At 60.9% G+C, this 26,506-nt stretch overlaps 1 protein-coding gene across 1 annotated transcript in view; it reads right to left on the bottom strand.

Moving 5' to 3' along the window:
• LOC136378280 (NADH dehydrogenase [ubiquinone] 1 alpha subcomplex subunit 10, mitochondrial-like) overlaps positions 1–25,626 on the bottom strand; it is a 33,325-nt gene extending 7,699 nt beyond the window's left edge. Inside the window, exons 1-8 of the mRNA XM_066344997.1 lie at positions 25,473–25,626; positions 21,301–21,469; positions 20,072–20,287; positions 16,569–16,655; positions 13,493–13,614; positions 12,020–12,099; positions 10,135–10,189; positions 7,852–7,937 (exon numbers count right to left, since the gene is read on the bottom strand). Of these exons, the coding sequence (XP_066201094.1) occupies positions 7,852–7,937; positions 10,135–10,189; positions 12,020–12,099; positions 13,493–13,614; positions 16,569–16,655; positions 20,072–20,287; positions 21,301–21,469; positions 25,473–25,550 (893 nt within the window). The 5' untranslated portion in view covers positions 25,551–25,626. The remainder of the gene's footprint in view (positions 1–7,851; positions 7,938–10,134; positions 10,190–12,019; positions 12,100–13,492; positions 13,615–16,568; positions 16,656–20,071; positions 20,288–21,300; positions 21,470–25,472) is intronic.
• Between the last annotated feature and the right edge of the window lie 880 nt (positions 25,627–26,506).

Genomic DNA, 26,506 nt, shown 5'->3' with positions numbered 1-26,506 from the left:
GAAGCCTCAGTGGCCAGACGGACAACCAACTACCTTCCAGACGGATGGTTTGGGAACAGAGACTCACCCCGCACCCCACGGTGCTCTGCCACGCCCACAGTGTCCCCCCGAAACTGCAAACCAGGCTGTGCGGGAACAGCCTGGGGGGGGGTCCCTCTCAGCACAGCGCAGCCTCCGTCCTGCCCACCACTGTCCCCAGGGCCACCGTCCACAGGCCCGGAACACCCACACTGGACGCCCCCCCCCCCCCGCTGCCGCTCATGGAAGGTCCAACGTGCCCTCTGGGCACAGCGCAGCCTCCGTGCTGCCCACCGCTGTCCCCAGGGCCACCGTCCACAGGCCCGGAACACCCACACTGGACGCCCCCCCCCCCCCCCCCCCCCCCCCCCCGCTGCCGCTCATGGAAGGTCCAACGCGCCCTCTCGGCACCGTCCCCACGGGCCCCAGCGCCTCTCCTTGTTTCCCTGGTCTGTTTTGCTGGATGCTAAAATGTTTATACTTTGATATAATTTGCTTAAATTAAATTTAGTCTGAATATAACCACTATACTTGGAAGAGGAAAAGCATTTTTGGGGCTTTTAGAAAGAAACATTAAAATAAAGCCTCCTTTCTTAAGGGCTCAAAACAAAGAAAATAATTATTTTAAATGGCCACTTTCCCATCAAGGAGTTTTATAACGGCAGATGTTCCTGCTTGTAATGGCCCAAATGGAAGTTCTGACTGGCCCTGGCTCTCAGCCACTGTGTGCAGGCAGCCCAGACCCACCAGCACACCCGAGCCTCCGTCCCCCGCAGTGAGAACCGCCCGGCCCAGGCCCAGGCCCAGACCCACCAGCACACCCGAGCCTCCGTCCCCGGCAGTGGGAACGCCCGGCCCAGGCCCAGGCCCAGACCCACCAGCACACCCGAGCCTCCGTCCCCGGCAGTGGGAACGCCCGGCCCAGGCCCAGGCCCAGACCCACCAGCACACCCGAGCCTCCGTCCCCCGCAGTGGGAACGCCCGGCCCAGGCCCAGGCCCAGGCCCAGACCCACCAGCACACCCGAGCCTCCGTCCCCCGGCAGTGGGAACGCCCGGCCCAGGCCCAGGCCCAGGCCCAGACCCACCAGCACACCCGAGCCTCCGTCCCCCGCAGTGGGAACGCCCGGCCCAGGCCCAGGCCCAGGCCCAGACCCACCAGCACACCCGAGCCTCCGTCCCCCGCAGTGGGAACGCCCGGCCCAGGCCCAGGCCCAGACCCACCAGCACACCCGAGCCTCCGTCCCCGGCAGTGGGAACGCCCGGCCCAGGCCCAGGCCCAGGCCCACGGTCTCTCTCCCGAAGAGGGTCGCAGCACCAGCACCCACGCAGGGGACATGGGCGTGTGGACAGTGGGCACAGGCACCGGGGTCACCAGTACGGGCGTCACTTGTGCGGTGACTGACAGTCTACTAACCAAACGTCCCTCAGGCCCAGGCGTGGACTGCGCCGACCCGCCGGGCGGGCGTGCACACGCGGACGGGCTTTCCTGTCCCAACAGCGAGCTGTAACAGACTGTCTTTCATAAGCGTGCATCAGTAACGTATAAATGCACCTCTTTTTATTTTTAACACAAATAGGATTACTGCATTTTTATCATACAGGAATAATTTTTTTGAAATAACCTAACAATAAAAAACATCAACTAAAAATATTTTTAAATGTTGACAAATATCACAATGGGCACGATTAGGGTTTCTCTACAGCTTGAAAGTCCTAAAAACAAAATTCTGGGGCTTCTGAGAGAACTGGCCGTGGGGGCCCTGGCACTGGTGCGGACCGCGCAGGGCAACGGCGCCACCTACGGTCACCCGGCAGAACTGCAGCTGCACGCACGCCCAGGAGGCAGCGGAACCGGCCTCAGACTGCTCTGAGGGTTAGAAAATCATCTGCTGGGGCTCAGTCTATCTTCACTGGCCGACTGGCTGGTGTCACCATGAGCTTAAATGGTGACAAGGGGCGCCCCTGGGCCCCAGCGCCAGGAGAGCCGCGTCCTGATCTCTGAGGAACGCCAGCCGAGTGGAAGAGGATGAGGACACCAGGGAGCCTCTGACTCGGGACGCAGGGGCAGCGAGAGGGCGTTCTGTCCACGGCGCTCTGGCCACCTGAGGCGAGCTTGGGCGGCGAGGGCAGCACAGCCTCTCCCGCCAGCAGCCCGGCGCCCGACGAGAGAAACGCACTCCGGCGGTTACAGCACCAGGTGCTGAGCCACGCATCTCACAGCAAAGGAGCGAGGCGAAAAAAGACAGAAACAACGCAGTAGTAAGTTACGTTTTGTGACTCAGACTGATCCCCAATGAACAGAACATCTGTACTTTCTCCCACAATGTGGCCAAAGCGGCCTTCCTCGTGTTTCCTGCAGGGAGAAGCTGTGTGTGAAACCCTCCCTCTGACACCGACGTGCACCTGCAGCTCTGCGGCTGGAGCCTCTCGTTAGAGACGGCCTCCCGGAGCCACGGGAAGCAGCAGTCCAGAGGTGTGGGGCGCGGGGCGGCAGGGCCCTGGCGAGCAGCGGGAAGGGGAGCCAGCCACCACCCCGGGAGCAAGGCCCCGGCACGGCACCAGAACGTCCTGGATCACGCTGCCGAGATCGAGTGCTTTCCGGGCTGACGCAGTCACCACTCAGCAGAAGCACACACATAATGACACACTCACATAATGACACACACACAACACACACACATAATGACACACACACGACACACACACATAATGACACACACACGACACACATAATGACACACACACGACACACACACATAATTACACACACACATAATTACACACCGGCACACGTGCTGAGACAGCACAGAATGTCTAAACCAGTCATCTGGTCGGGTTCTGGACAGAATGCATGTCACTGGTAAATGGCACGCTTACAGTAATTACCTTAGAAAACGGGTCATAATTTTCACCCGAGTCCCCCAAATTAAGAACCGGTCCTGGAATGAAAAGGAACACAGTTCCCACTGCAAACGGCTATGAGACACCCCAGGGGCGGAGGAGCAGGGGATGGGAGAGGGGACACGGCATTCAGTCACCAGATGAGCGCAATGAATGGGATGTTGTGCTTGCGGGCTCTGCGGGAATTAGAGGATCTTTCTCTACTAACTACAAAGATTATGATTTTAAAACGGGAATTTCAGACATGGTCTAGAATCAAATTAAGACACATTCCTGATCACGTTTAGAAAATGACACCGTGTCACTCGTGGCGTCAAAGAGCCCTCCCACGTGGCCCCGTGTGGTCTCAGCAGGATGTCAGGAGAGCCACCTTTTCTCGGGTGGTAATTCACACAGTGCCCAGCAGAAGCTGATACTCACAAGGGTCACGTGTAAATGCATGTAAAGTAACAGCCAGGAAAAGTTAGGAGGAGGTTTCCAGGAAAAACAGAGAGGTGACTGCAGCCAGGTGAGAAGGCGGGGTTCTCAGGGAGTTACCGGCAGGAGGAGGGGGTTCGGGAGACGTGTGGGCGGCACCGCAAGGTCAGGGTGGAGTTAACTCTAGAGGGAGAAGCTGGGCCACCATGGGGTGAGGCGCTGCACTGAGGGTCCCGTGTGGGGAGCGGGGTCGCTGGGACCCTTCACGAGCAGTGACTGGGGGGCTGCACACAGGGACTGCAGGAATGGAGACCGAGGAGGGCGCGAGGAAAGGAAAGCTGGGAGAGAGACCACGGAGACACACACGCCACGTGGGGAGGGTCAGGGCCAGCGGGGAGGAGGCTGCGGACGGGCAGCAGTGGACTGAGGGGCCGACCCCCCCGGGACGTGCGTGACGAGAGGAGGGAGGACAATGGCGGCACCAGGAGCCAGCGCCCGTGCGGGCCAGGCCACATCACACGGCTGCGCAGGTCAGCTCTCAGAGCCCCTTCTCCCCCGACCCCGGCAAAGTGAGGGCGCTTGCCCCCAGGCAGGAGTGCTGTGGAGTCCAGGAAGTTTCTGGAACACCTTCCAAACACATGCTGACAATTCCTGCCGGATGACGAAGGCTGAGCCCTGGAGGCACACACTACGCAGCAGTGAAAGACAGCGAGGCTCAGCGGTGTCACGGCGACACCGTCAGGGACCTTCACAGAGACACACACTAGGAGCATCGAGGAGAAAGGACGGGGAGCACAGCTCTGGGAACAGGGACGTCCAGCTCCAGCTGCACGCAGCGGGGCTGGGCCGCCACGCTCGCCCGACGGGCCGTCTGCAGGAGCCCAGGTTCCAGACCAGGACCGGCCGCAGCGGTCAGGGGAGGAAGGCAGACAGGCCGCACTGGCCGGAGGGGAAGATGCAGACCCCTCAGACAGACGGGCTCCTAGACCAGAAAACCATCCGGGTGAGAGGGGCGTCACGTAACACTAGCGGGCACAGCCACCCTGAGCGAGTGTGCACCTGGTGACCCGGGTGGCCTCAGAGCACACGGGCCACAGTGCACAGCGTCAGGAGGGGACAGACCGCTGTGGGCCTGACGGCCGGCACGCCCCCTGCCGGGAGTGGACGCACAGCAGCCGGACGCCCCGTCCCTCAGCGCAGCCGCCTCACTCTCAGGGCGCACACCACCGGCAGCAGCAGGCCCACCGCTCCCCACACTCAGCTGGGCCGTCCACACAGATGGGAACCCGGCCACAGCAGACGTCTCACCCAGCAGCAGAGCAGCGGTCACACACACGTCCTCAGCCCCCACGGGTCACCTGAGGGCGCTCACGGCACTGAGTGCACAAGTGGAGGGTCTGAGGGGGGACGGGGGTCAGAGGGGACACAGGGGTCTGGGGGGACACGGGGCTCTGAGGGGACACGGGGGTCAGAGGGGACACGGGGGTCTGGGGGGACACGGGGCTCTGAGGGGACACGGGGCTCTGAGGGGACACGGGGGTCTGAGGGGACACGGGGCTCTGAGGGGACACGGGGCTCTGAGGGGACACGGGGGTCTGAGGGGACACGGGGGTCAGAGGGGACACGGGGGTCTGAGGACACGGGGGTCTGAGGGGACGGGGGTCTGAGGGGACACGGGGCTCTGAGGGGACGGGGGTCTGAGGGGACGGGGGTCTGAGGGGACGGGGGTCTGAGGGGACGGGGCTCTGAGGGGACACGGGGGTCTGAGGGGACACGGGGCTCTGAGGGGACATGGGGCTCTGAGGGGACACGGGGGTCAGAGGGGACGGGGGTCTGAGGGGACGGGGGTCTGAGGGGACGGGGGTCTGAGGGGACGGGGCTCTGAGGGGACACGGGGGTCTGAGGGGACACGGGGCTCTGAGGGGACACGGGGCTCTGAGGGGACACGGGGCTCTGAGGGGACGGGGGTCAGAGGGGACACGGGGGTCTGGGGGGACACGGGGGTCTGAGGGGACGGGGGTCTGAGGGGACACGGGGCTCTGAGGGGACACGGGGGTCTGAGGGGACACGGGGCTCTGAGGGGACACGGGGCTCAGAGGGGACACGGGGGTCTGAGGGGACACGGGGCTCTGAGGGGACACGGGGCTCTGAGGGGACACGGGGCTCTGAGGGGACACGGGGGTCAGAGGGGACACGGGGGTCTGAGGGGACGGGGGTCTGAGGGGACACGGGGCTCTGAGGGGACGGGGGTCTGAGGGGACACGGGGCTCTGAGGGGACGGGGGTCTGAGGGGACACGGGGCTCTGAGGGGACGGGGGTCTGAGGGGACGGGGGTCTGAGGGGACACGGGGGTCTGAGGGGACACGGGGCTCTGAGGGGACGGGGGTCTGAGGGGACACGGGGCTCTGAGGGGACGGCCGAGCGTGCAGACTGGTGCCCGTCTGGACATGGCCCGGGAGGTGTCAGAGGAGTCATGCGCTCTGGCCCAGTGAGTCCTGTCACCCGAGAGGTCACCTGGGGTGGAGAGGTGTGCACCGTGCACTCACTACTGCACGATGAGGACAGGACACCCAGGGGGACGGGGAATGAGGACACGGTGAAGGCGCTCTGCCTGCCACTCGGGACGAGGCCCACGTCCTCCGTGAAGGCCAGAGGCTAGCAGCTGAGGCTCAAGGCTTACACATGGTCACTGTCACATGCACTGTCCCTTACATACAATCCTTTAAACGTGTAAGAACCACCTTCCGGCTGAGGGCTGGGCTTGGCCTGCAGGCCAGGATCTACGACCCTGACTGGTAGCTCAATGGCCTCACACAGCAGACAGGAAGGGCCATTAAAGAAATAAAAACTTTCAATACCTAACACACTAGGGACACGCTCGTGACATGGCACACAGGAAACAAAGACCCGTGCACGATCACTCAGAAACACCCGAGCACGCATGCCAGGAAGGACCCAGCACCACTTGCGAGAGAAGGTCGCCGTGGCCCCGCTCTCTCAGGGAATTTCCCTGTACCCCAACTTTCTGTCGTGAGTGGGCACAGCTCTGCCCTCGCCCCTCGGTCTGCGCTCCTCCCAGTGCCCGTCACCCCTCCGGCCTCCTCTGCTCCGGCCACCCTGGCTGGGCTGCCGGGCACACCCTCCCGCGAGTCCTGCCAGGCCCCGTCCAGACCGGCACCCCTGCTGCATCTTGGACGGGTCAGTTTTACCTGATACCACCCCCCCGCACCTGAACAGTGCCCGGCACGTGGCGAAGGTGATGTCCCTGCTGAACCAGTAACACGATCAATCAATCGACACTGTCAGGCCAGAGGGCGAGCGCTGTCTCGAAGGAAAAGGGACCCAGCTCGGAGCGGCCGGGCCAGTGCGCTCACCCCTGGCCCGAAGCGAGGACGTCACAGCTCGGAGCGGCCGGGCCAGTGCGCTCACTCCTGGCCCGAAGCGAGGACGTCCCAGCTCAGAGCGGGCGGGCCAGTGCGCTCACTCCTGGCCCGAAGCGAGGACGTCACAGCTCGGAGCGGGGGGGCCAGTGCGCTCACCCCTGGCCCGAAGCGAGGACGTCCCAGCTCGGAGCGGCCGGGCCAGTGCGCTCACCCCTGGCCCGAAGCGAGGACGTCCCAGCTCGGAGCGGGGGGGGCCAGTGCGCTCACCCCTGGCCCGAAGCGAGGACGTCACAGCTCGGAGCGGCCGGGCCAGTGCGCTCACCCCTGGCCCGAAGCGAGGACGTCCCAGCTCGGAGCGGGGGGGGGCCAGTGCGCTCACCCCTGGCCCGAAGCGAGGACGTCACAGCTCGGAGCGGCTGGGCCAGTGCGCTCACCCCTGGCCCGAAGCGAGGACGTCACAGCTCGGAGCGGCCGGGCCAGTGCGCTCACCCCTGGCCTGAAGCAAGGACGTCCCAGCTCGGAGCGGCCGGGCCAGTGCGCTCACCCCTGGCCCGAAGCGAGGACATCCCAGCTCGGAGCGGCCGGGCCAGTGCGCTCACCCCTGGCCCGAAGCGAGGACGTCCCAGCTCGGAGCGGGCGGGCCAGTGCGCTCACCCCTGGCCTGAAGCGAGGACGTCACAGCTCGGAGCGGGCGGGCCAGTGTGCTCACCCCTGGCCTGAAGCGAGGACGTCACAGCTCGGAGCGGGCGGGCCAGTGCGCTCACCCCTGGCCCGAAGCGAGGACGTCACAGCTCGGAGCGGGCGGGCCAGTGCGCTCACCCCTGGCCTGAAGCGAGGACGTCCCAGCTCGGAGCGGGCGGGCCAGTGCGCTCACCCCTGGCCTGAAGCGAGGACGTCCCAGCTCGGAGCGGCCGGGCCAGTGCACTCACCCCTGGCCTGAAGCGAGGACGTCCCAGCTCGGAGCGGGGGGGGGGCCAGTGTGCTCACTCCTGGCCTGAAGCGAGGACGTCACAGCTCGGAGCGGCCGGGCCAGTGCGCTCACCCCTGGCCCGAAGCGAGGACGTCACAGATCTGAACGCGTCTCCACACGCAGCTGCTGAACTCAGGCCCTGACCCCACGCCCGCACTCACAGCATCCGCAGGTGGTGGAAGGTCCGGTCGCTCTGCTCCAGCCACGGCCCCTTTTCACACTTGAGGTACTCGATGTCCTCCACCACCTGGACAGAGGAGCCCAACTTTAATGGAAAGTCTCCCGTCAAACTTAAATGACACGGCGCTGTGATGTGCCATAAACCACAGATCTCTGGCAGAAGATTCATGCCATAAAAGTCAGAAAGAAGGAAGTCTGGACAGGTGACCCTCAGTGTGGGCGCCCCGCCCAGCTGACCCCAGGGCAGTGGGGATGTCACCCGACAGTCCAGGAGAAAAGGGGAGGTGAGAAAGGTCAGACCAGGGAAGAAACCGGGATCTGAGACAGACTCACTTCCTCCCAGAGGAACAGAACAGGAAAGTAAACGCTTTCCTGGAGGCCTAGTGACCTCGGTCCCCAGGCCTCCCTGAGCCCAGCCCCTGAGGGCGTTCTCTCCCCAGACACACCCAACTCGGAGAACGGGTCTCAGTGTCAAGAATTTGAATGTATGCAATTAGGAACTCAACTAATGACAGCCTTAGAGCTGAAATGCTTTCTTCTCAAACGCATGCCATCTCGTTATTTTGTCAAAGATTTAGAAATGATCTAAAACAAATCGGCGTTATAAACACAGAAGGCTGGGCAGGAACTGAGTGTGGCTTCACCAGTGGACGAGCAGAAAGAACTGACCGGAGAGGCTCTCCCAGCCCGGGGCCGGGCGAGCGCGACTCCCACGGGCCCTGTTCCGCCCCCCCACACACGAGGCAGCGCTCAATGCTCCCATCACGTCACCCCCACATCACAAAACCCAGCTTTTCTTCCAAAATCCCTAGACCTTCTGTTCTGTTTTTTTTGTTTGTTTTGTTTTTTTGTTTTTTTTTTTCATTTTTCTGAAGCTGGAAACAGGGAGAGACAGTCAGACAGACTCCCGCATGCGCCCAACCGGGATCCACCCGGCACGCCCACCAGGGGCAACGCTCTGCCCACCAGGGGGCGATGCTCTGCCCATCCTGGGCGTCACCATGTTGCGACCAGAGCCACTCTAGCGCCTGGGGCAGAGGCCACAGAGCCATCCCCAGCGCCCGGGCCATCTTTGCTCCAATAGAGCCTTGGCTGCGGGAGGGGAAGAGAGAGACAGAGAGGAAAACGCGGCGGAGGTGTGGAGAAGCAAATGGGCGCTTCTCCTGTGTGCCCTGGCCGGGAATCGAACCCAGGTCCTCCGCACGCTAGGCCAACGCCTTCTGTTCTGTTTTTAAAAAACTTATGCTATTATTAATACATGAGATTGGATGGTACTTTTTATTGTAACCAAATGAATGGTCAACTGCCTCAACAGCATTCAAGGATTAACCCATTTTCCTCTACTTAACCTTTGAAATACTGCCTTTACCACACCAAGAATCTCACACACGTGCATGTGCACACAGGCGAGGACACACACAGGCAAGAGGGCACACACGGGCGAGAGGGCACACACACAGGCGAGGACACACACAGGCGAGCGCACACACACAGGCGAGAGGGCACACACACAGGCGAGGACACACACAGGCGAGCGTGCACACACAGGCAAGAGGGCACACACACAGGCGAGGACACACACAGGCGAGAGGGCACACACACAGGCGAGGACACACACAGGCGAGAGGGCACACACAGGAGGGCACACACACACAGGAGAGGGCACACACACAGGCAAGGACACACACAGGTGAGAGGGCACACACACAGGCGAGCACGCACACACAGGCGAGGACACACACAGGCGAGAGTGCACACACACAGCAGAGGGCGCACACACACACACACACAGGTGAGGACGCACACACAGGTGAGCGCACACATGCACCTGGGTCTGTACTCTGCTCTGTTCCATTCACCCGTTTATTAATCCTAATATCACTACCGTAGCACTGTCACTGCCATAACCTCGTAATATGTGTTTTGTAACAGGTAGTATGTTAATATGTTAACTGCACGGAGACTGACTTGAGTTTTTACAGATCGCATCTAGGAAAGCTGACATGTTGACACCAGAACGTCCTGTTCACTACGTCTGTTCAGCTCTGCCGTCTGTGTCACAGAGACGCCGGAGTAGAACACCGAGGTCCTCTGTCTCTCCGCCATTCCACAACGTGAAGGTTGTAGAAAGGGAATTAAAAGAAAATCACAACCCCGTGACCCAGGAGCGTGACGGGTGTGGACCTTCTCTTGGACTGTGAAACACTGACGGCTCTCACACCCGTTCATCGCCTTTACTGGTGGCAAACTTCCAGCGTTCTCACCTTCTCTGCGTCCTGGGCCTCCTTTGCGCTGTACTGTAAGACTTCACACTTCTCGCTGTAAGAGAGGGCGGTCACGTAAATGTCTCGAGCTCACATGAAAACCCAACACTACCGTGCCCACCACAAACATTAAGACACCCCCTCCTTGGCTCTGGGCGTTGGCCGGGCGCGTGCTGGCTCACACAGCCGACTGGAGCAAGCAGGGACGTGCTCATGACGACCAGTGACAACAGCAGGTCTGCCCTTCCCTGCTGCCCCCGCCCCACGCGTGGGAAACCAGAGCCCCATGTCTACAGGGGCAGGGCACACGGGTCACCTCCACCTCCGCTGTCTCAGCAAGACACACACAGACAGCAGCCGGGCAGTCGTGCCGGACACACACAGGTTACTCGTGCTGCCCGAATCCAGAACTCTCAGGATTCAGCAAAGTACACCCTCCAATCAAGCTGTTTCCATCTTACTACAGGACAGCAGCAGCATCCGTTCCCTTCATTCCTGGGGACAGAACACTGGAGGACCACAGCGGGGTCCCAGAGAAGGGACGGTGGAGTGCCACTTCCCGGCTCTGCCCGTCTGCTCACCACATCCACACTGCCGTTCAGAGAGCTGCCCACAGCCAGGAGAGGAACGACAACCAAAGGGAGGAGGCTGCCCTGCCAGAGTCCAGCCAGGCTGCCCAGACCAGTAGACAGCCGGTCCCCGCAGAAACGCAGGACGTCAGGATGGACTACTGCTTCGCGCTGAGCGTGCTGAGCGCCATGGGGCACGGGGCACGCTCAGGAGCACACTCTCCTGCAGGCATCTCTGTACCGGAGCGCCTCCCACTGACAGGACGTAAGCCCACAAACTCCCCAACGATTCACAAGCTGTGCTCACACGGGACCCTCTGCAGGGACGCCAATGTCACCACCTCTGAGGACCACGTTCAAAAGGCCGCTGGTCTCCTCCACGGTTCTACTTTGCTTCTGCCAGAGAGCACTGGACGCAGACGTGTGTGTGCGCGCATGTGTGCACTCCCTGACTTTCTGGGTGAACCCCACACAGGAACAGGTGTGCACGGCCGCTCAGCCTCCTCGCTCCCTGCCGCCTCGTTCCTCACCCCGCCCGCCTGCCCAGCGCAGACGGCTGCCCGAGGCTGGAGTCAGCTCTGCCCAGCAGCCTGCACCGTGTGGACTGACGGGGCCACATAAATTACAGGCCACTTGGTTACGTCCAGTTTCAGTGAAGAAAGAGGGAGAGAAGAAAGAAAAAAGGCTGGGGGAGCTCTCCTTTAATCCCAACAGCACTGGGGGCTCAGTCAAGTGCCCAGAGAGGTGGCGGGTCCTTCACGCCCGTCTGCGGGCTCCCTGCGCACCACCAAGCGGAAACACTGAGTTCTCTAACGCTGAAACCCATGATAAAACACGGCTTCCGTGTGCTTCTAGCATCAAAGAAATCTTTTAAATATAACAAGGAAGATAAAGTTCTGACAAAAGAAGCAAACCAACCACCCAAACAACCAACCAAACTCCACCAAGTCCACTGAGCCGTGCGCTGTCATTCGAGCTCACACAGCCACCAGCACACCCAGTCACCCCCGGCAACAAGACACACTGAGCCGTGCGCTGTCGTTCGAGCTCACACACGGCCACCAGCACACCCAGACACCCCCAGCAACAAGACACACTGAGCCGTGCACTGTCGTTCGAGCTCACACACAGCTACCAGCACACCCAGTCACCCCCAGCAACAAGACACACTGAGCCGTGCACTGTCGTTCGAGCTCACACACGGCCACCAGCACACCCAGACACCCCCCGGCAACAAGACAGCTCCGGGCAGCGCGGCGTCAGGACCCATGCGCAGGAAGGACCCCCACTGCAGACCAGCCGTGCCCTGGGCTCACCTCATCTCAGGGAGGAAGGTTGTCTTGTAGGCGTTCTCGATGTCCTGCAGGTAGGCAGCGGTGACCTTCATCTCGTGTGGCTACAGAGCGGAGGAGGAGAGGTGACCCTCAACCTCCGCCCTCCACCCGCGCACACGTGAACCGTGAACGCACCGAGGGGCAGCGTCACGGAACACCTTGTGCTGGGAGCCGCAGGGACTCCAGGTGAGAGGAAGGGGCCTCGGGGACCACTCAGGACTAGTCTCATCTTCATCCCAGTGTCAAAAGGAAGGCCTCCCTCCCCCAGGACCTGTGTGCTGTGGGAGTGACATTCCAAACAGGAGGTCATCACAAGGAGAAGTGGCCCTTGTCCGTTGCTCAGTGTCCCCGCCAGGCATGCAGCCAGTGCTGCCTGATCTGGTCTCAGCCGAGGCCACGAAAGGTGAATGGGCGTGTGTGTGGATGACCGCTCCCTGCTCCAGACCAGCAAGCAGGGGAAGAGGGAAGAGGGGGCGTGTGTGTGGATGACTGCTCCCTGCTCCAGACCAGCAAGCAGGGAGAGAGGGAAGAGGGGGCGTGTGTGTGGATGACCGCTCCCTGCTCCAGACCAGCAAGCAGGGGAAGAGGGAAGAGGGGGCGTGTGTGTGGATGACCGCTCCCTGCTCCAGACCAGCAAGCAGGGGGAGAGGGAAGAGGGGGCGTGTGTGTGGATGACCGCTCCCTGCTCCAGACCAGCAAGCAGGGAGAGAGGGAAGAGGGGGCGTGTGTGTGGATGACCGCTCCCTGCTCCAGACCAGCAAGCAGGGAGAGAGGGAAGAGGGGGCGTGTGTGTGGATGACCGCTCCCTGCTCCAGACCAGCAAGCAGGGAGAGAGGGAAGAGGGGGCATGTGTGTGGATGACCGCTCCCTGCTCCAGACCAGCAAGCAGGGAGAGAGGGAAGAGGGGGCGTGTGTGTGGATGACCGCTCCCTGCTCCAGACCAGCAAGCAGGGGAAGAGGGAAGAGGGGGCGTGTGTGTGGATGACCGCTCCCTGCTCCAGACCAGCAAGCAGGGAGAGAGGGAAGAGGGGGCGTGTGTGTGGATGACCGCTCCCTGCTCCAGACCAGCAAGCAGGGGAAGAGGGAAGAGGCCCAGACAGCAGTGGGGATGTCAGAACCGGGTTCGATTCACAGGAAAACAAGGGCATGAAGTCCCCATGAGAGCAGGAAATGTACGCAGCCAAGGGGAGTTCTGTCAGGAGACCTCCTCGCCCTACAGGACGGTTTTGGGGACCCAGGCCCAGGGATGGCAGCGGGGTGGCACCAGGGACGGCAGTGGGGTGGCACCAGGGGCTGGTAGAGAGCAGTCCTCGTGTAAGTGCCCACTCTCGGGGCCACGTGAGCCCCTGTGAGCACCAGCAGTCACTGCGGCCTCCCTGCAGACGTCCCAGGGACGTGCCGACCCCGTGAGGGACGAGGCCACAGGAAGAGGCCGGCCGTGGGGAGGGGACTCACGTCTCCTTTCTGCTGGATGCGGCTCTGGATCTCAGGGACGGGCACGTCGATGTAGATGACCACGTGCGGAGGCAGGTACTGGCAGGCGGTCACCTTCTTCACCTCGTTGTAGTGGCTCACACCTGCACACACGAGGCCCATGGTCACCTAGCAGTCCCCACATGGGTTTCTCAAACATGCTCCTCTTCCAAGTACAAGGGCACACGGTTCCGAGCCGGGCCAGTCTGTGAACCACACCCATCACAGCTGTTGGCACGGCTCCACACCTGGCCTGGGCGGGCTCTGCAGGTGCCCCCCACACGGCGCCACGTCCTCCCAGCACCTGCAGGACGGTGCTCCCACCGCCATCTCTAAGACCTCAAGTACCAGCCCCGCAGTGGGCTCTCCTCCCACCATGTGCTCCAGCCCGTGTACCTCTGAGCACTCAGCCCCAGTCTGCAGTGGGCTCTCCTCCCACCATGTGCTCCGGCCCGTGTACCTCTGAGCACTCAGCCCCAGTCTGCAGTGGGCTCTCCTCCCACCATGTGCTCCGGCCCGTGTACCTCTGACCACTCAGCCCCAGTCTGCAGTGGGCTCTCCTCCCACCATGTGCTCCGGCCCGTGTACCTCTGACCACTGAGCCCCAGCCCCGCAGTGGGCTCTCCTCCCACCGTGTGCTCCGGCCCGTGTACCTCTGAGCACTCACTCAGCCCCAGCCCCGCAGTGGGCTCTCCTCCCACCATGTGCTCCGGCCCGTGCACCTCTGAGCACTCAGCCCTGCAGTGGGCTCTCCTCCCACCATGTGCTCCGGCCCGTGCACCTCTGAGCACTCAGCCCTGCAGTGGGCTCTCCTCCCACCATGTGCTCCGGCCCGTGCACCTCTGAGCACTCAGCCCTGCAGTGGGCTCTCCTCCCACCATGTGCTCCGGCCCGTGTACCTCTGAGCACTCAGCCCCAGCCCCGCAGTGGGCTCTCCTCCCACCATGTGCTCCGGCCCGTGTACCTCTGACCACACTTACCACTCAGCCCCGCAGTGGGCTCTCCTCCCACCATGTGCTCCGGCCCGTGTACCTCTGACCACTCACTCAGCCCCGCAGTGGGCTCTCCTCCCACCATGTGCTCCGGCCCGTGTACCTCTGACCACTCACTCAGCCCCGCAGTGGGCTCTCCTCCCACCATATGCTCCGGCCCGTGTACCTCTGACCACTCACTCAGCCCCGCAGTGGGCTCTCCTCCCACCATGCGCTCCGGCCCGTGTACCTCTGACCACTCACTCAGCCCCGCAGTGGGCTCTCCTCCCACCATGTGCTCCGGCCCGTGTACCTCTGAGCACTCAGCCCCAGTCTGCAGTGGGCTCTCCTCCCACCATGTGCTCCGGCCCGTGTACCTCTGAGCACTCACTCAGCCCCAGTCTGCAGTGGGCTCTCCTCCCACCATGTGCTCCGGCCCGTGTACCTCTGAGCACTCAGCCCCAGCCCTGCAGTGGGCTCTCCTCCCACCGTGTGCTCCGGCCCGTGCACCTCTGACCACTCACTCAGCCCCAGCCCCGCAGTGGGCTCTCCTCGCGGGACCTGGAAGCCCCCAGGGATTCTGGTCTCAGCCTCAGCTCTCGCTCCGTGGGCCCCGCCAGAACGAGGGTGCCCGTGGTCAGGGCTGACCCCACACTGGTCTCCAGCCCTGTCAGCACTCAGGACTTCAGGCTCAGACAGGCACTGTCTGCAGGACAGTCCACGGCTCCTTCCTGGGACTTCAGACCCGGCACACCCGGCCTACTGCCCCTGCGGGCCCCCCTCCCACGGTGGCCCCATCAGCCCAGGCAGGTCCACAGAGCTGACCCAGGCTCACCGGGCACCTGCTCCGGCCTCTCAGCAGGGGCCACTGCCCTGGTCGGCCCTCACCCTGCACACGCTCGTCCTCCTCCACCTTCCCTCACCAGACGCCCTCCAGACACACCACCTCAAACCCTCAGGGGCTCCTCAGTGCTCTCAGGAGAAGTCCTCGTGCCCTAGCCAAGGCCCAGGCCCGCCCCGTGGGCCGCACTCCGTGCCGACACCAGCAGCCTGCCCCTCACTTGGCCCCGCACTGCGCACGGCTCGCCAGGGCTCCCTGCCCACGGACCCCATCCCGACATCTCCCCGCAGTCGACGTCCTCCTGCGTGCACTCGTCACACCAGCCATCAATGTTGTTTTAATGCTGCTGCCCCCACGCAGGACAGTGGGAGCCTCGTCCCTGGCCGGAGACACAGCCTGCACTCCAGAAGCCTGGTGACCACCCTCACCTGCTGCTCAGCACGTGCAGCGAGTGGTCAGAGGCCCCTGCTGCTCCGTGTGCAGGCACACGGGGAGGCCGCCACGGCCGGGTGCGTGGGAGCAGCAGCCTGGCCTCACTCAGCACCGGCCTGCCTCGGTCCCCCGCTCACTAACCCGTAACGCTCACTCTGCCCTTGAGAGCCAACGCCCCCGCTCAGGCCAGCAGAGCACAGGGGAAGGGCCGCAGGCAGAATGACCACGGCCTCTCCCAGCCCCGACCACCGGGCCTGGCACACTCCTGCATATGGACAACCTGGCCCTGGTCCAGCAGGTGGGCTTCGCCACCACTCCTGGTCAGGTGATCTTCCCCAGGATGTCCTCATGCTCTGTCACGAAGCCCCCCGTCGACTCTGAACAATGCCCAGCGCAGAGCCAGTCCCCGGAAGCCCTGAGCAGCATGCGCTGGGAAGAGGGGTGAAGACAGTGCCGGCTGTCCCAGGTACCCGCACAAGAGACGAAAGGACCCTCACTACACAAAACAAACTGTGTCGTTCAGGGAAACTAAACCTATCGGCCACAGGAACACAGCTCAGGTGTCCTGCTGGACAGAACGGAGAGCTGGGGAGGTGTCCTGGGGGGGGCAGTGAGTGTGGGTGCTGGGCCAGAGCTGTGCCCCAGGACGCCCCCGCCCTCACGGGAGATGCGAGTTTGGGGGAAAAGAGGGTGGAGGAGCCCCTTCTCTCCTGTGGAAAGTCAGTGAGTGATGGCCCGTGTCCACCCACACAGCAGACGGGCACGGGACGCAGCCTGGCTGAGGGAGGGCCTAGGAGCCGGCCGGGGGACTCACATTGTCTGCGGATGAAGCCCTGCTTGTACATCGCCTCCAGGAACACGAAGTCGCTGAAGATAGAGCGTTCCAGCACGACGCCCTGCCCTGCTCAGGGGACAGAGAGAGGAGGTCAGAGAGAGGAGGTCAGGCTCAGAGGACAGAGAGAGGATGTCAGAGAGAGGAGGACAGAGAGAGGAGGTCAGGCTCAGAGGGACAGAGAGAGGAGGTCAGAGAGAGGAGGTCAGGCTCAGAGGGGGACAGAAAGAGGAGGACAGAGAGAGGAGGTCAGAGAGAGGAGGTCAGGCTCAGAGGGACAGAGAGAGGAGGTCAGAGAGAGGAGGACAGAGAGAGGAGGTCAGGCTCAGAGGGGGACAGAGAGAGGAGGTCAGAGAGAGGAGGTCAGGCTCAGAGGGACAGAGAGAGGAGGACAGAGAGAGGAGGACAGAGAGAGGAGGTCAGGCTCAGAGGGGGACAGAGAGAGGAGGACAGAGAGAGGAGGTCAGAGAGAGGAGGTCAGGCTCAGAGGGACAGAGAGAGGAGGTCAGAGAGAGGAGGACAGAGAGAGGAGGTCAGGCTCAGAGGGACAGAGAGAGGAGGTCAGGCTCAGAGGGGGACAGAGAGAGGAGGACAGAGAGAGGAGGTCAGGCTCAGAGGGGGACAGAGAGAGGAGGACAGAGAGAGGAGGTCAGAGAGAGGAGGTCAGGCTCAGAGGGGGACAGAGAGAGGAGGTCAGGCTCAGAGGGGGCAGAGAGAGGAGGTCAGGCTCAGAGGGGGACAGAGAGAGGAGGTCAGGCTCAGAGGGGGACAGAGAGAGGAGGTCAGGCTCAGAGGGGGACAGAGAGAGGAGGTCAGAGAGAGGAGGTCAGAGAGGAGGACAGAGAGAGGAGGTCAGGCTCAGAGGGGGACAGAAAGAGGAGGTCAGGCTCAGAGGGGGACAGAGAGAGGAGGTCAGAGAGAGGAGGACAGAGAGAGGAGGTCAGGCTCAGAGGGGGACAGAGAGAGGAGGTCAGAGAGAGGAGGACAGAGAGAGGAGGTCAGAGAGAGGAGGACAGAGAGAGGAGGTCAGGCTCAGAGGGGGACAGAGAGAGGAGGTCAGAGAGAGGACAGAGAGAGGAGGTCAGGCTCAGAGGGGGACAGAGAGAGGAGGACAGAGAGAGGAGGACAGAGAGGAGGTCAGAGAGAGGAGGACAGAGAGAGGAGGTCAGGCTCAGAGGGGGACAGAGAGAGGAGGTCAGGCTCAGAGGGGGACAGAGAGAGGAGGTCAGGCTCAGGGGGACAGAGAGAGGAGGTCAGAGAGAGGAGGACAGAGAGAGGAGGTCAGAGAGAGGAGGACAGAGAGAGGAGGTCAGGCTCAGAGGGGGACAGAGAGAGGAGGTCAGAGAGAGGAGGACAGAGAGAGGAGGTCAGGCTCAGAGGGGGACAGAAAGAGGAGGTCAGGCTCAGAGGGGAACAGAGAGAGGAGGTCAGGCTCAGAGGGGGACAGAGAGAGGAGGTCAGGCTCAGAGGGGGACAGAGAGAGGAGGACAGGCTCAGAGGGGGACAGAGAGAGGAGGACAGGCTCAGGGGGACAGAGAGAGGAGGTCAGGCGTGGGAACAGCAGCTCGGAAACAGGTTCATTTAGAAAAGGGAAAAACCAGGCATTTACAATTCCAAATATTTTCAAAAGAACAGTTAACTAAGTGGGAAGTTGTTTCCCACATGGTAACACCTTCCGTGGTAGCTTTGGTTTGGGCAACAGACATCCTGCTTCTTGCTGCCAGCCGTGACAAAGCACCTGATTGGCAGAAAGTGTCCACTTTAAACCACCACAACCCGGCGCCTGTCCCTACCGCTCGGCGAGACCAGGCCCGCCCTCCGCTCCCCTCCTGCCCACAGCAAACAGCCTGCACTCTCACAGCCCGGCACCTCGCCCGCGATGACCCTCCAGTGCCCGGCCCCTCCCTCTGACCCAGCGGCCAGCCTCCCGCCCCCACCCTGCCCGTCCGGGCTGCTCACGCCTACACCCCAGGGGCAGCTCCACACTTCAGCGGACCCGTCACGCCCCCACTCAAAGTCCCCATGGCTCCCCCTCTCCTTCTGGGGAAAACCCAAGGACCCGACCACCTCGCCCAGGCCCCTTCCTGACCTCATCCCTGTCCACTCCCACACAATATGCTCCCCCACAACGGCCTCCTGTCACTACAGCACAGAGAGGCCCACCCTGCTCAGAGTGCTGGTCCCCCAAGGGTCCCTGCCTGTGTCCCTACGCTCGGCCCTGCGGTGCTGGGCAGAGGCCTCCCCAGCCTTCCCCCCAGAAGCAGCCTGTGCCCTCCTCCACCCTGTCCTCTCCGCACAGCCACTCATGACCGAGGGGGCGTCCACCTTGCCTCCATCCACTCCATATCTCCCCTGAGCACGGGCCCCAGGGCAGGGCCTCGCCCCGGATGGCACCTGGTTCCTAGAACACCCCCGGCTCATGGCGGCTCCCTAGGTCCATGGTGGGTAAACCGCCACAACACAGAAGACAAGTTCACATGAAGAAAGATTTTGTTAAATTGATTTTAGAGACAGAGCGAGAGAGAGACAGGAACATGGATCTGCCCGTGTGTGCCCTGACCAGGGATGGAACTGGCACCTCTGCGCTTTGGGGCGACACTCTAACCAGCTGAGCTATGCAGTCAGGGCCTGTTCTACAAGAGAGAGACGGGGACCTGGGACAGGGCAGAGGTACGCCCCAGGAGGAACCTGGGTGAGCGGGGTCCCCCGCTGCCAGCTCTGCATGGGCCCCACCCCGGTGCAGAACGGCCAAAGGCCGTCACATCTTCTCCTGGGAGCACCGCTGAGCAAACGCAGGCTCACGTTCACAGGGGAACAAGGGTCACTAACAAAACGCCAGAAAAACGAGCCACTCGCTAGGCCTCAGACCCCGTTTAGAGAAGAGCAGTCCTGCGACTCATAGCACAGCCGTGTTCGTGGGATTGGCTGGGAGGAGGCCCGGCTCTCAGATGCAGGCTTCTGAACCAGCGCCATCAGTGGCCTGGGTGTTTAAAGGTACATCCCTGGTCTGACACTCAGACCCATGGACAGAACCTCGAGGTGGCAGCTGAGCTCTGTAAACCAGCTCACCTGGTGACAGCCGGTTGCCCAGTGGGGCGGCCACAGCGGCTGGGACACAAACGGCACCTGTCTCACTCTCAGTCTCTGCTTCTGCCCAAGATCGCGGAATGGCCGCAGCCTGACACTCTGGCCGAGCTCCTGTGCTGCACTGTTCTCTGAGTCTCAGGGTTCTAGAGACTGAGTTTCACCCACAAGCTGGCTCCCAGGGGGACGCAGTGGCCTTGCTGGGACCCCGACCCCATTCTGCCCTCTGAACAACACACGGTCCTGCCCCACTTGTCCTCCATCCGCCATCTCCCACCTGCGTCCTGACCCCTGCTGCCTGCCTCCCAGACTCTGGACACAGCCCACGGGCACACGGGCACACGGCCCAAGAACAGGCTCAGGCTCAGAGCCCACGCCAGCCCCAACCCCAGGTGCTGCACCTGTGCTCAGCAGGTGCTCCAAGGCGTCCGCGTACTGCAGGAGGCGGCTGGCGTACAGCCAGGACTGCAAGCGGTAACTGTTGCCATCATTACTTTTGGGGTCGTCATAAAACTTCTCCAAACTGCAGTTGCCGCTGAACCGCACGTCCAGGGGCTTCCCGTCCCCCGTGGTGCTGTCCGCGTAGTGTATCCCCGCCTCAGGGAAGTGCTTCATGCCTGCGGGGAGACAGGACCCGGTGAACCGAGATGTGGGCGCCGCACTTCCCATCGGCGGACAGCGTGCACGGAACCACGCCCGCGTGAATGCCAGTGAGGACCAGGGGACATGGACCACACGCCTGTGTCCACAGGGTGTTCAAGAGAGCACTGACGATGCTGGAGACTCGTCGAAAACAAGCGCGTGGGACTAGCCTGTCAGCTCACAAGCGGCCTGCACCCCTCTCACAACTGCAGGGCCCCGTGCAGGGTGCGAGCTCATCCAGGAGCACAGGAAGGCAGGCTGGACAGACAGACACCGCAGCAGGCGGGAACCGGGGCGGACAACGGCTTCGCTCTTGGCAGCCGTGTGAGGTTGGCTCCACGCTGAGCCTGCCCACCTGGGACTCCAAGGAAGCAACTCACTCAAAGCGCTTCACCTCCACTGCGAACTGCAGCTCCACCCTCCTGAGCCGGGCGAGGACTTTACACTTCTCAAATGTGAGAGATCAACACCAGCTTTTCAGTAAAGATGTCAGTAATGGCCAACATCTACCTTGGCCCGAGTCTACCCAGTCAGTATTCCAGTAAAAATCAAACCGGCCCTGGCCGGTTGGCTCAGCGGTAGAGCATCAGCCTGGCATGTGGAAGTCCCGGGTTCGATTCCCGGCCAGGGCACACAGGAGAGGCGCCCATCTGCTTCTCCACCCCTCCCCCTCTCCTTCCTCTCTGTCTCTCTCTTCCCCTCCCGCAGCCGAGGCTCCACTGGAGCAAAGTTGGCCCAGGCGCTGAGGATGGCTCCATGGCCTCCACCTCAGGCACGAGAATGGCTCCAGCTGCAATGGAGCAATGGCTCTAGATGGGCAGAGCATCGTCCCCTGGTGGGCGTGCCGGGTGGATACCGGTCAGGCACATGCAGGAGTCTGCCCTCTGCCTCCCCGCTTCTAACTTTGGAAAAATACAAAAATAAATATCAAACTCAGGAGCAGCCGTCGATCCGAGAACACGTCACTCTGCGTGACTCAGGCGCTTACCTAGTTTCTCCGCGATCGTTTTTGCAATCTTGCTTTTCCCAGAACAAATGTTGCCATCGACGGTGATCACTTTGCTGGTTGCTGTCAGTTTTTTGGTTGTTGTATCACCCAGTATGAATGCCAAAGGGCCGTACTGCCGCTGGGCTTGCGCACTCGTGTGAATTCCTCCCTGGAAAACACAGCGGTAGACGTGGGCGTGGGGGCAGGGGCAGCACTCGCAGCCCTCAGGCAGAATGCCAGGAAGACCCTTGGTTACAAAAATGTCAACATCTACAACTCCATTACCTACTCACTGAATGACAGGTCTCCTTGCCCACCCCCAGTGCAAGCTCCTGAGGACACAGGCATTGTCTGTCCTGTTCTGTTCACTCCTAAATCCTCAGGGCCTGAAACAGGGCCTGGAACAGCATGTGCATACCATGTTCAGTGACACCTGGATGGACGGAGGAAAGGCAGAGGGTGGGGGGAGGGGGAGACAGGAAGGAAGAACATAGTTCCAGCCCAGGCTCCTGGTCCGATTACCCCACTGCCTTTAAACAGTTCCATCTTCACGTCCTGAAGTTCCTGGAAACCAACACACCTAACACTGAGACGTACCATCCACACCCGAACCCCCAGTCAGCCCCTCACAAGCTCCACCCACTCCCACCGAGGAAAACAGCAGGCGTGGAGCCGTCTCCACGTCCTCCTCACTCCTCCCCCTGCACACTCGCAGTCATGCCTTGCTGGAGAGCAGTGCCTCCCTGCCCACCACCGACTCACACATGCGCTCACCTCTCCCACCTACAATGCCAACATTTGCTTCATTACCTGTCTCCAACACCCCAAATCTATTTTTTACACTAAAACTGTAACAAACCCCCAACACACACACACACACACACACAAATACAATTGAAAGGCAAAAGTTGAGGAAAGTTCAACAGAAAGGTACAGATCAGTAAGAAAAAAAAGGACAGAAATGTAGTTTACTTTTAAAGTATTAAAAAGAACCAGTAACCATATAAAAATACTCAACCTTGTTACAAAAAGCAAACAAAAATTATTAACAAGGAGAAAACACTTTGCATGTATCAAACTTAAAAATACTGTTTAAATGATGATGTACAGTGCTGGAAGGAGACAGAACCCTTGTAAATGGCTGTTGGCAATGGGTCGATACTGGACCTAGAGCCCAGATATCGGGGAAGAGACACAGATCTGTGTAAAGATGTACCACCAGCCCTGGCCGGTTGGCTCAGCGGTAGAGCGTCGGCCTAGCGTGCGGAGGACCCGGGTTCGATTCCCGGCCAGGGCACACAGGAGAAGCGCCCATTTGCTTCTCCACCCCTCCGCCGCACTTTCCTCTCTTGTCTCTCTCTTCCCCTCCCGCAGCCAAGGCTCCATTGGAGCAAAGATGGCCCGGGCGCTGGGGATGGCTCTGTGGCCTCTGCCTCAGGCGCTAGAGTGGCTCTGGTCGCAACATGGCGACGCCCAGGATGGGCAGAGCATCGCCCCCTGGTGGGCAGAGCGTCGCCCCTGGTGGGCGTGCCGGGTGGATCCCGGTCGGGTGCATGCGGGAGTCTGTCTGACTGTCTCTCCCTGTTTCCAGCTTCAGAAAAATGAAAAAAAAAAAAAAAAAGATGTACCACCAACGTGATCAATGAAAAACTTACAGTATATTGATACGATGAAACATTAGGCACTCACGAAAACAGTAAAATATTTAATTATGAAATAAAAATAAGAGAATATAAAATAGTATCAAGATTTTTTCAACCCTGATTTTCTTGATTTACTTACTGCCTTGATTACTGAGAAGTGAATAAATAAAGCTTACAAAGGAAACAATGTAATTAAAAAATAAGCAAAAAATCTGAACAGATGTGACCAAAAAAAAAATTGATAGCATGGCAAATTAGCCTATGAACAAATGCTCGACATCATTTGTGTGATTAGGAAAACAAAAGATTTCACTGCACACCTAAAATACTCAAAACATGCAGAGCAACAGGGATGCCCATTCATGTGAGTACAAAAGGGTACATCACTCTGGAAGATGGTCTGGCAGTTTCTTATAGAGTCAAACATGATCCAGCAATTTCCACAAAGAAACCTGCACACACACATGACTATAATGGCTTTATTCATAACCACCAAGGACTGGAAGCAACCGACATGTCTTTCAATAGTTGAACAGATAGATACACTGTGATAAGAGTCATCCAGTGGAATATTATAGAGCAATGAAAAGAGTTATCAAGCCACAGAAAGACTGGAGTGACTCTTAAATACCCATCTCAAAGTAATAAGAGACAGTATGAAAAAGGCAACATGTTGTAGGATTCCAATGGTATAGCATTCTAGAAAAGGCAAAGCTAGAGAGGTGATAGAGATGAGTGGTTGCCAGGGGCCTGGGGAGGAGAAGGGCTGGACAGGTGAAGCAAGCATGGGGGATACTTAGGGCAGTGGATCTCCTCTGCGTAACACTGAATGATGGACACACGACACCCTCCACTTGTGAAAACCCGCAGAACTTGACAGCACATAAGAGTGAATCTCAACGTATGCAATTTAGGTAGAGACATCCCAGAATGGGATGCAGCAGGTGACAAAGCCAGCCAGTTCCAGCCCTGGCTGGTTGGCTCAGTGGTAGAGCGTCGGCCTGGTGTGCGGGGGACCCGGGTTCGATTCCCGGCCAGGGCACACAGGAGAAGCGCCCATTTGCTTCTCCACCCCCCCCCCCCTTCCTCTCTGTCTCTCTCTTCCCCTCCCGCAGCCAAGGCTCCATTGGAGCAAAGATGGGCCAGGCGCTGGGGATGGCTCCTTGGCCTCTGCCCCAGGCGCTAGAGTGGCTCTGGTCGCGGCAGAGCGACACCCCGGAGGGGCAGAGCATCGCCCCCTGGTGGGCAGAGCGTCGCCCCTGGTGGGCGTGCCGGGTGGATCCCGGTCTGGCGCATGCGGGAGTCTGTCTGACTGTCTCTCCCCGTTTCCAGCTTCAGACAAAATACAAAAAAAAAAAAAGCCAGCCAGTTCCAAACCTGTGCAAGAGCCTGACCGCAGGGGGGTGGGGAGGAGGTGGAGTCCGCCAGGCTCAAGGGGAAAAGGCACAAGCCTGTTTTCGATAGAGATACGCATTTCCCACCAGAGTAGGGTCGGCCATTCCGACATGACTATATATGTATCCTAGACAGAAGCAGATAAGGGAATAAACGGACAAGCGGTGGGAGCCAGGTTCTCGCTGTCGGAGTGAGGCGTGGGGGGTGCGGGTCCGCAAGGGAGAGGCTAGAAGAGAGTGATCCATGCGGTACCGGATTACAGTTTAGACACATCCGTGTGAACACAGGTCCCAATACACCGAGAAGTAAAAGAGACGGCCACTTTGCCGGCTTTCTCCTCTTCTGCAGCCTGTTATCTCCTAAAGACACGTGCATGACTTTTTTTCAGTAAGACCAGCTGATGGTGCCGTCGGACATCCTTAGCACGGAGGTCGCATCCCTTGACAATCTGACACCCACGTGGCTCCGGCCACCAGCGAGCCGCAGTCCCGCGTGCCCGGGCCCTCGGCGCGGCGTGCATGGTGGTCCCCGCTACCGCAGACGCGCCCCCCAACCCCTCCTCGTCCCACCCGGCGTCCCCGGACCTTCGGCGTGCACGGGGGTCCCCGCTACTGCAGACGCGCCCAACCCCTCCTCGTCCCACCCGGCGTTCCCGGACCTTCGGCGTGCACGGGGGTCCCCGCTACCGCAGACGCGCCCTCCAATCCCTCCTCGTCCCACCGGGCGTTCCCGGACCTTCGGCGTGCACGGGGGTCCCCGCTACCGCAGACGCGCCCTCCAATCCCTCCTCGTCCCACCCGGGCGTCCCCGGACCTTCGGCGTGCACGGGGGTCCCCGCTACTGCAGACGCGCCCCCCAATCCCTTCTAGTCCCACCCGGGGCGCCTTCTCCCGTTTCTGCTCAACATCGCGGCGCCCGAGCTGCCCGCCCGCGCACACCCGCCCGGGCACGGGGTCCTCCACGTCCAGCCGCCGGCTCGCCCCCGTGCCCGCCGCGACTCTGACCCGCGGGCAGGGCCGTCCCCCCCACCCCCGAGACGGTGACCTAGGGAGCCGCCGCCCAGAGAGAGGCCCAGGGACAGGGGAAGGAGTGGCGCCCGGAGGACAGGCTGGACCCCCGCGCACGCCGTCTCACCAAGTGCTGGGCCACCGCCGCCGTGAGGCCCCGCGCGGACGTGGACCCAGGGGCCAGTCTCAACAGCCTCAAGGCCATGGCTGCGCCGTCCGCACCGGCTCAAGGACCCGAAGGGACGCGGTCGCGCCGGGGTCCTCTCTCGCGGCCGACGCGCTTTCGGTGACGTCATGGGCGGGGTGCCCGCCCGGCGCCTGTCAGGAACGTCAAGCGAGGTGGCGGGGCGCAGGCGCGGAGAGCGAGCTGGAGTTCCTCGCGGCCACCAGTTCTGCACTGGTGTCCGGTGGGAGTCGCCCGGGAAGCGGCGGTGGATGGACCTTCCCGCCCGAGTCTCGGCTTGTACAAGCGGAGGTCCCGTCGGTGGACGTTTCCCTGATGTGACCATTCCCGCTCGTCCAAAGTCGGGGTGCTCCTTACGATGGGGTCGCCACCTGGCCAATGTCAAAAGTGCATTAAATTAAGGTGACCAATCATCCTCCTTTAGGGAGGACAGTTATTTTGTAAGTTCAGTCCTCCCTCGAAAAGTGCCCTCCTGCCTGACCAGGCGGTGGCGCAGTGGATAGAGCGTCAGACTGGGATGCGAGAGGACCCAGGTTCGAGACCCCGAGCTCACCAGCTTGAGCGGGCTCATCTGGTTTGAGCAAAGTTCACCAGCTTGGACCCAAGGTCGCTGGCTCGAGCAAGGGGTTACTCAGTCTGCTGAAGGCCCATGGTCAAGGCACATATGAGAAAGCAATCAATGAACAACTAAGGTGTCGCAACAAAAAACTGATGATTAATGCTTCTCATCTCTCTCCATTCTTGTTTATCTGTCCCTATCTATCTCTCTCTCTGTCTCTGTAAAAAAAAAAAAAAAAAAGTGTCCTCCTACATGTCCTCCTTTGTGATATTGGAAGACTGATCTGTCAATGTCCGTATTTGTTTGATGCAGAGTCGATCCATTGCGTGCAATGTGCTGTCTTTGTATCTAAATGAGTACTTTTTTCTTACAATTATTATTAAAAATTAATAGGCATGTAAGCATAATGACAGTATAA

The sequence above is a fragment of the Saccopteryx leptura genome, chromosome 7 (assembly GCF_036850995.1).
Source record: "Saccopteryx leptura isolate mSacLep1 chromosome 7, mSacLep1_pri_phased_curated, whole genome shotgun sequence".
In the NCBI taxonomy this organism is placed as follows: Eukaryota; Metazoa; Chordata; class Mammalia; order Chiroptera; family Emballonuridae; genus Saccopteryx; species Saccopteryx leptura.
The sequence above is the reverse complement of the archived record's forward strand: the minus strand, read 5'-3'. Positions and strand labels throughout refer to the sequence as shown.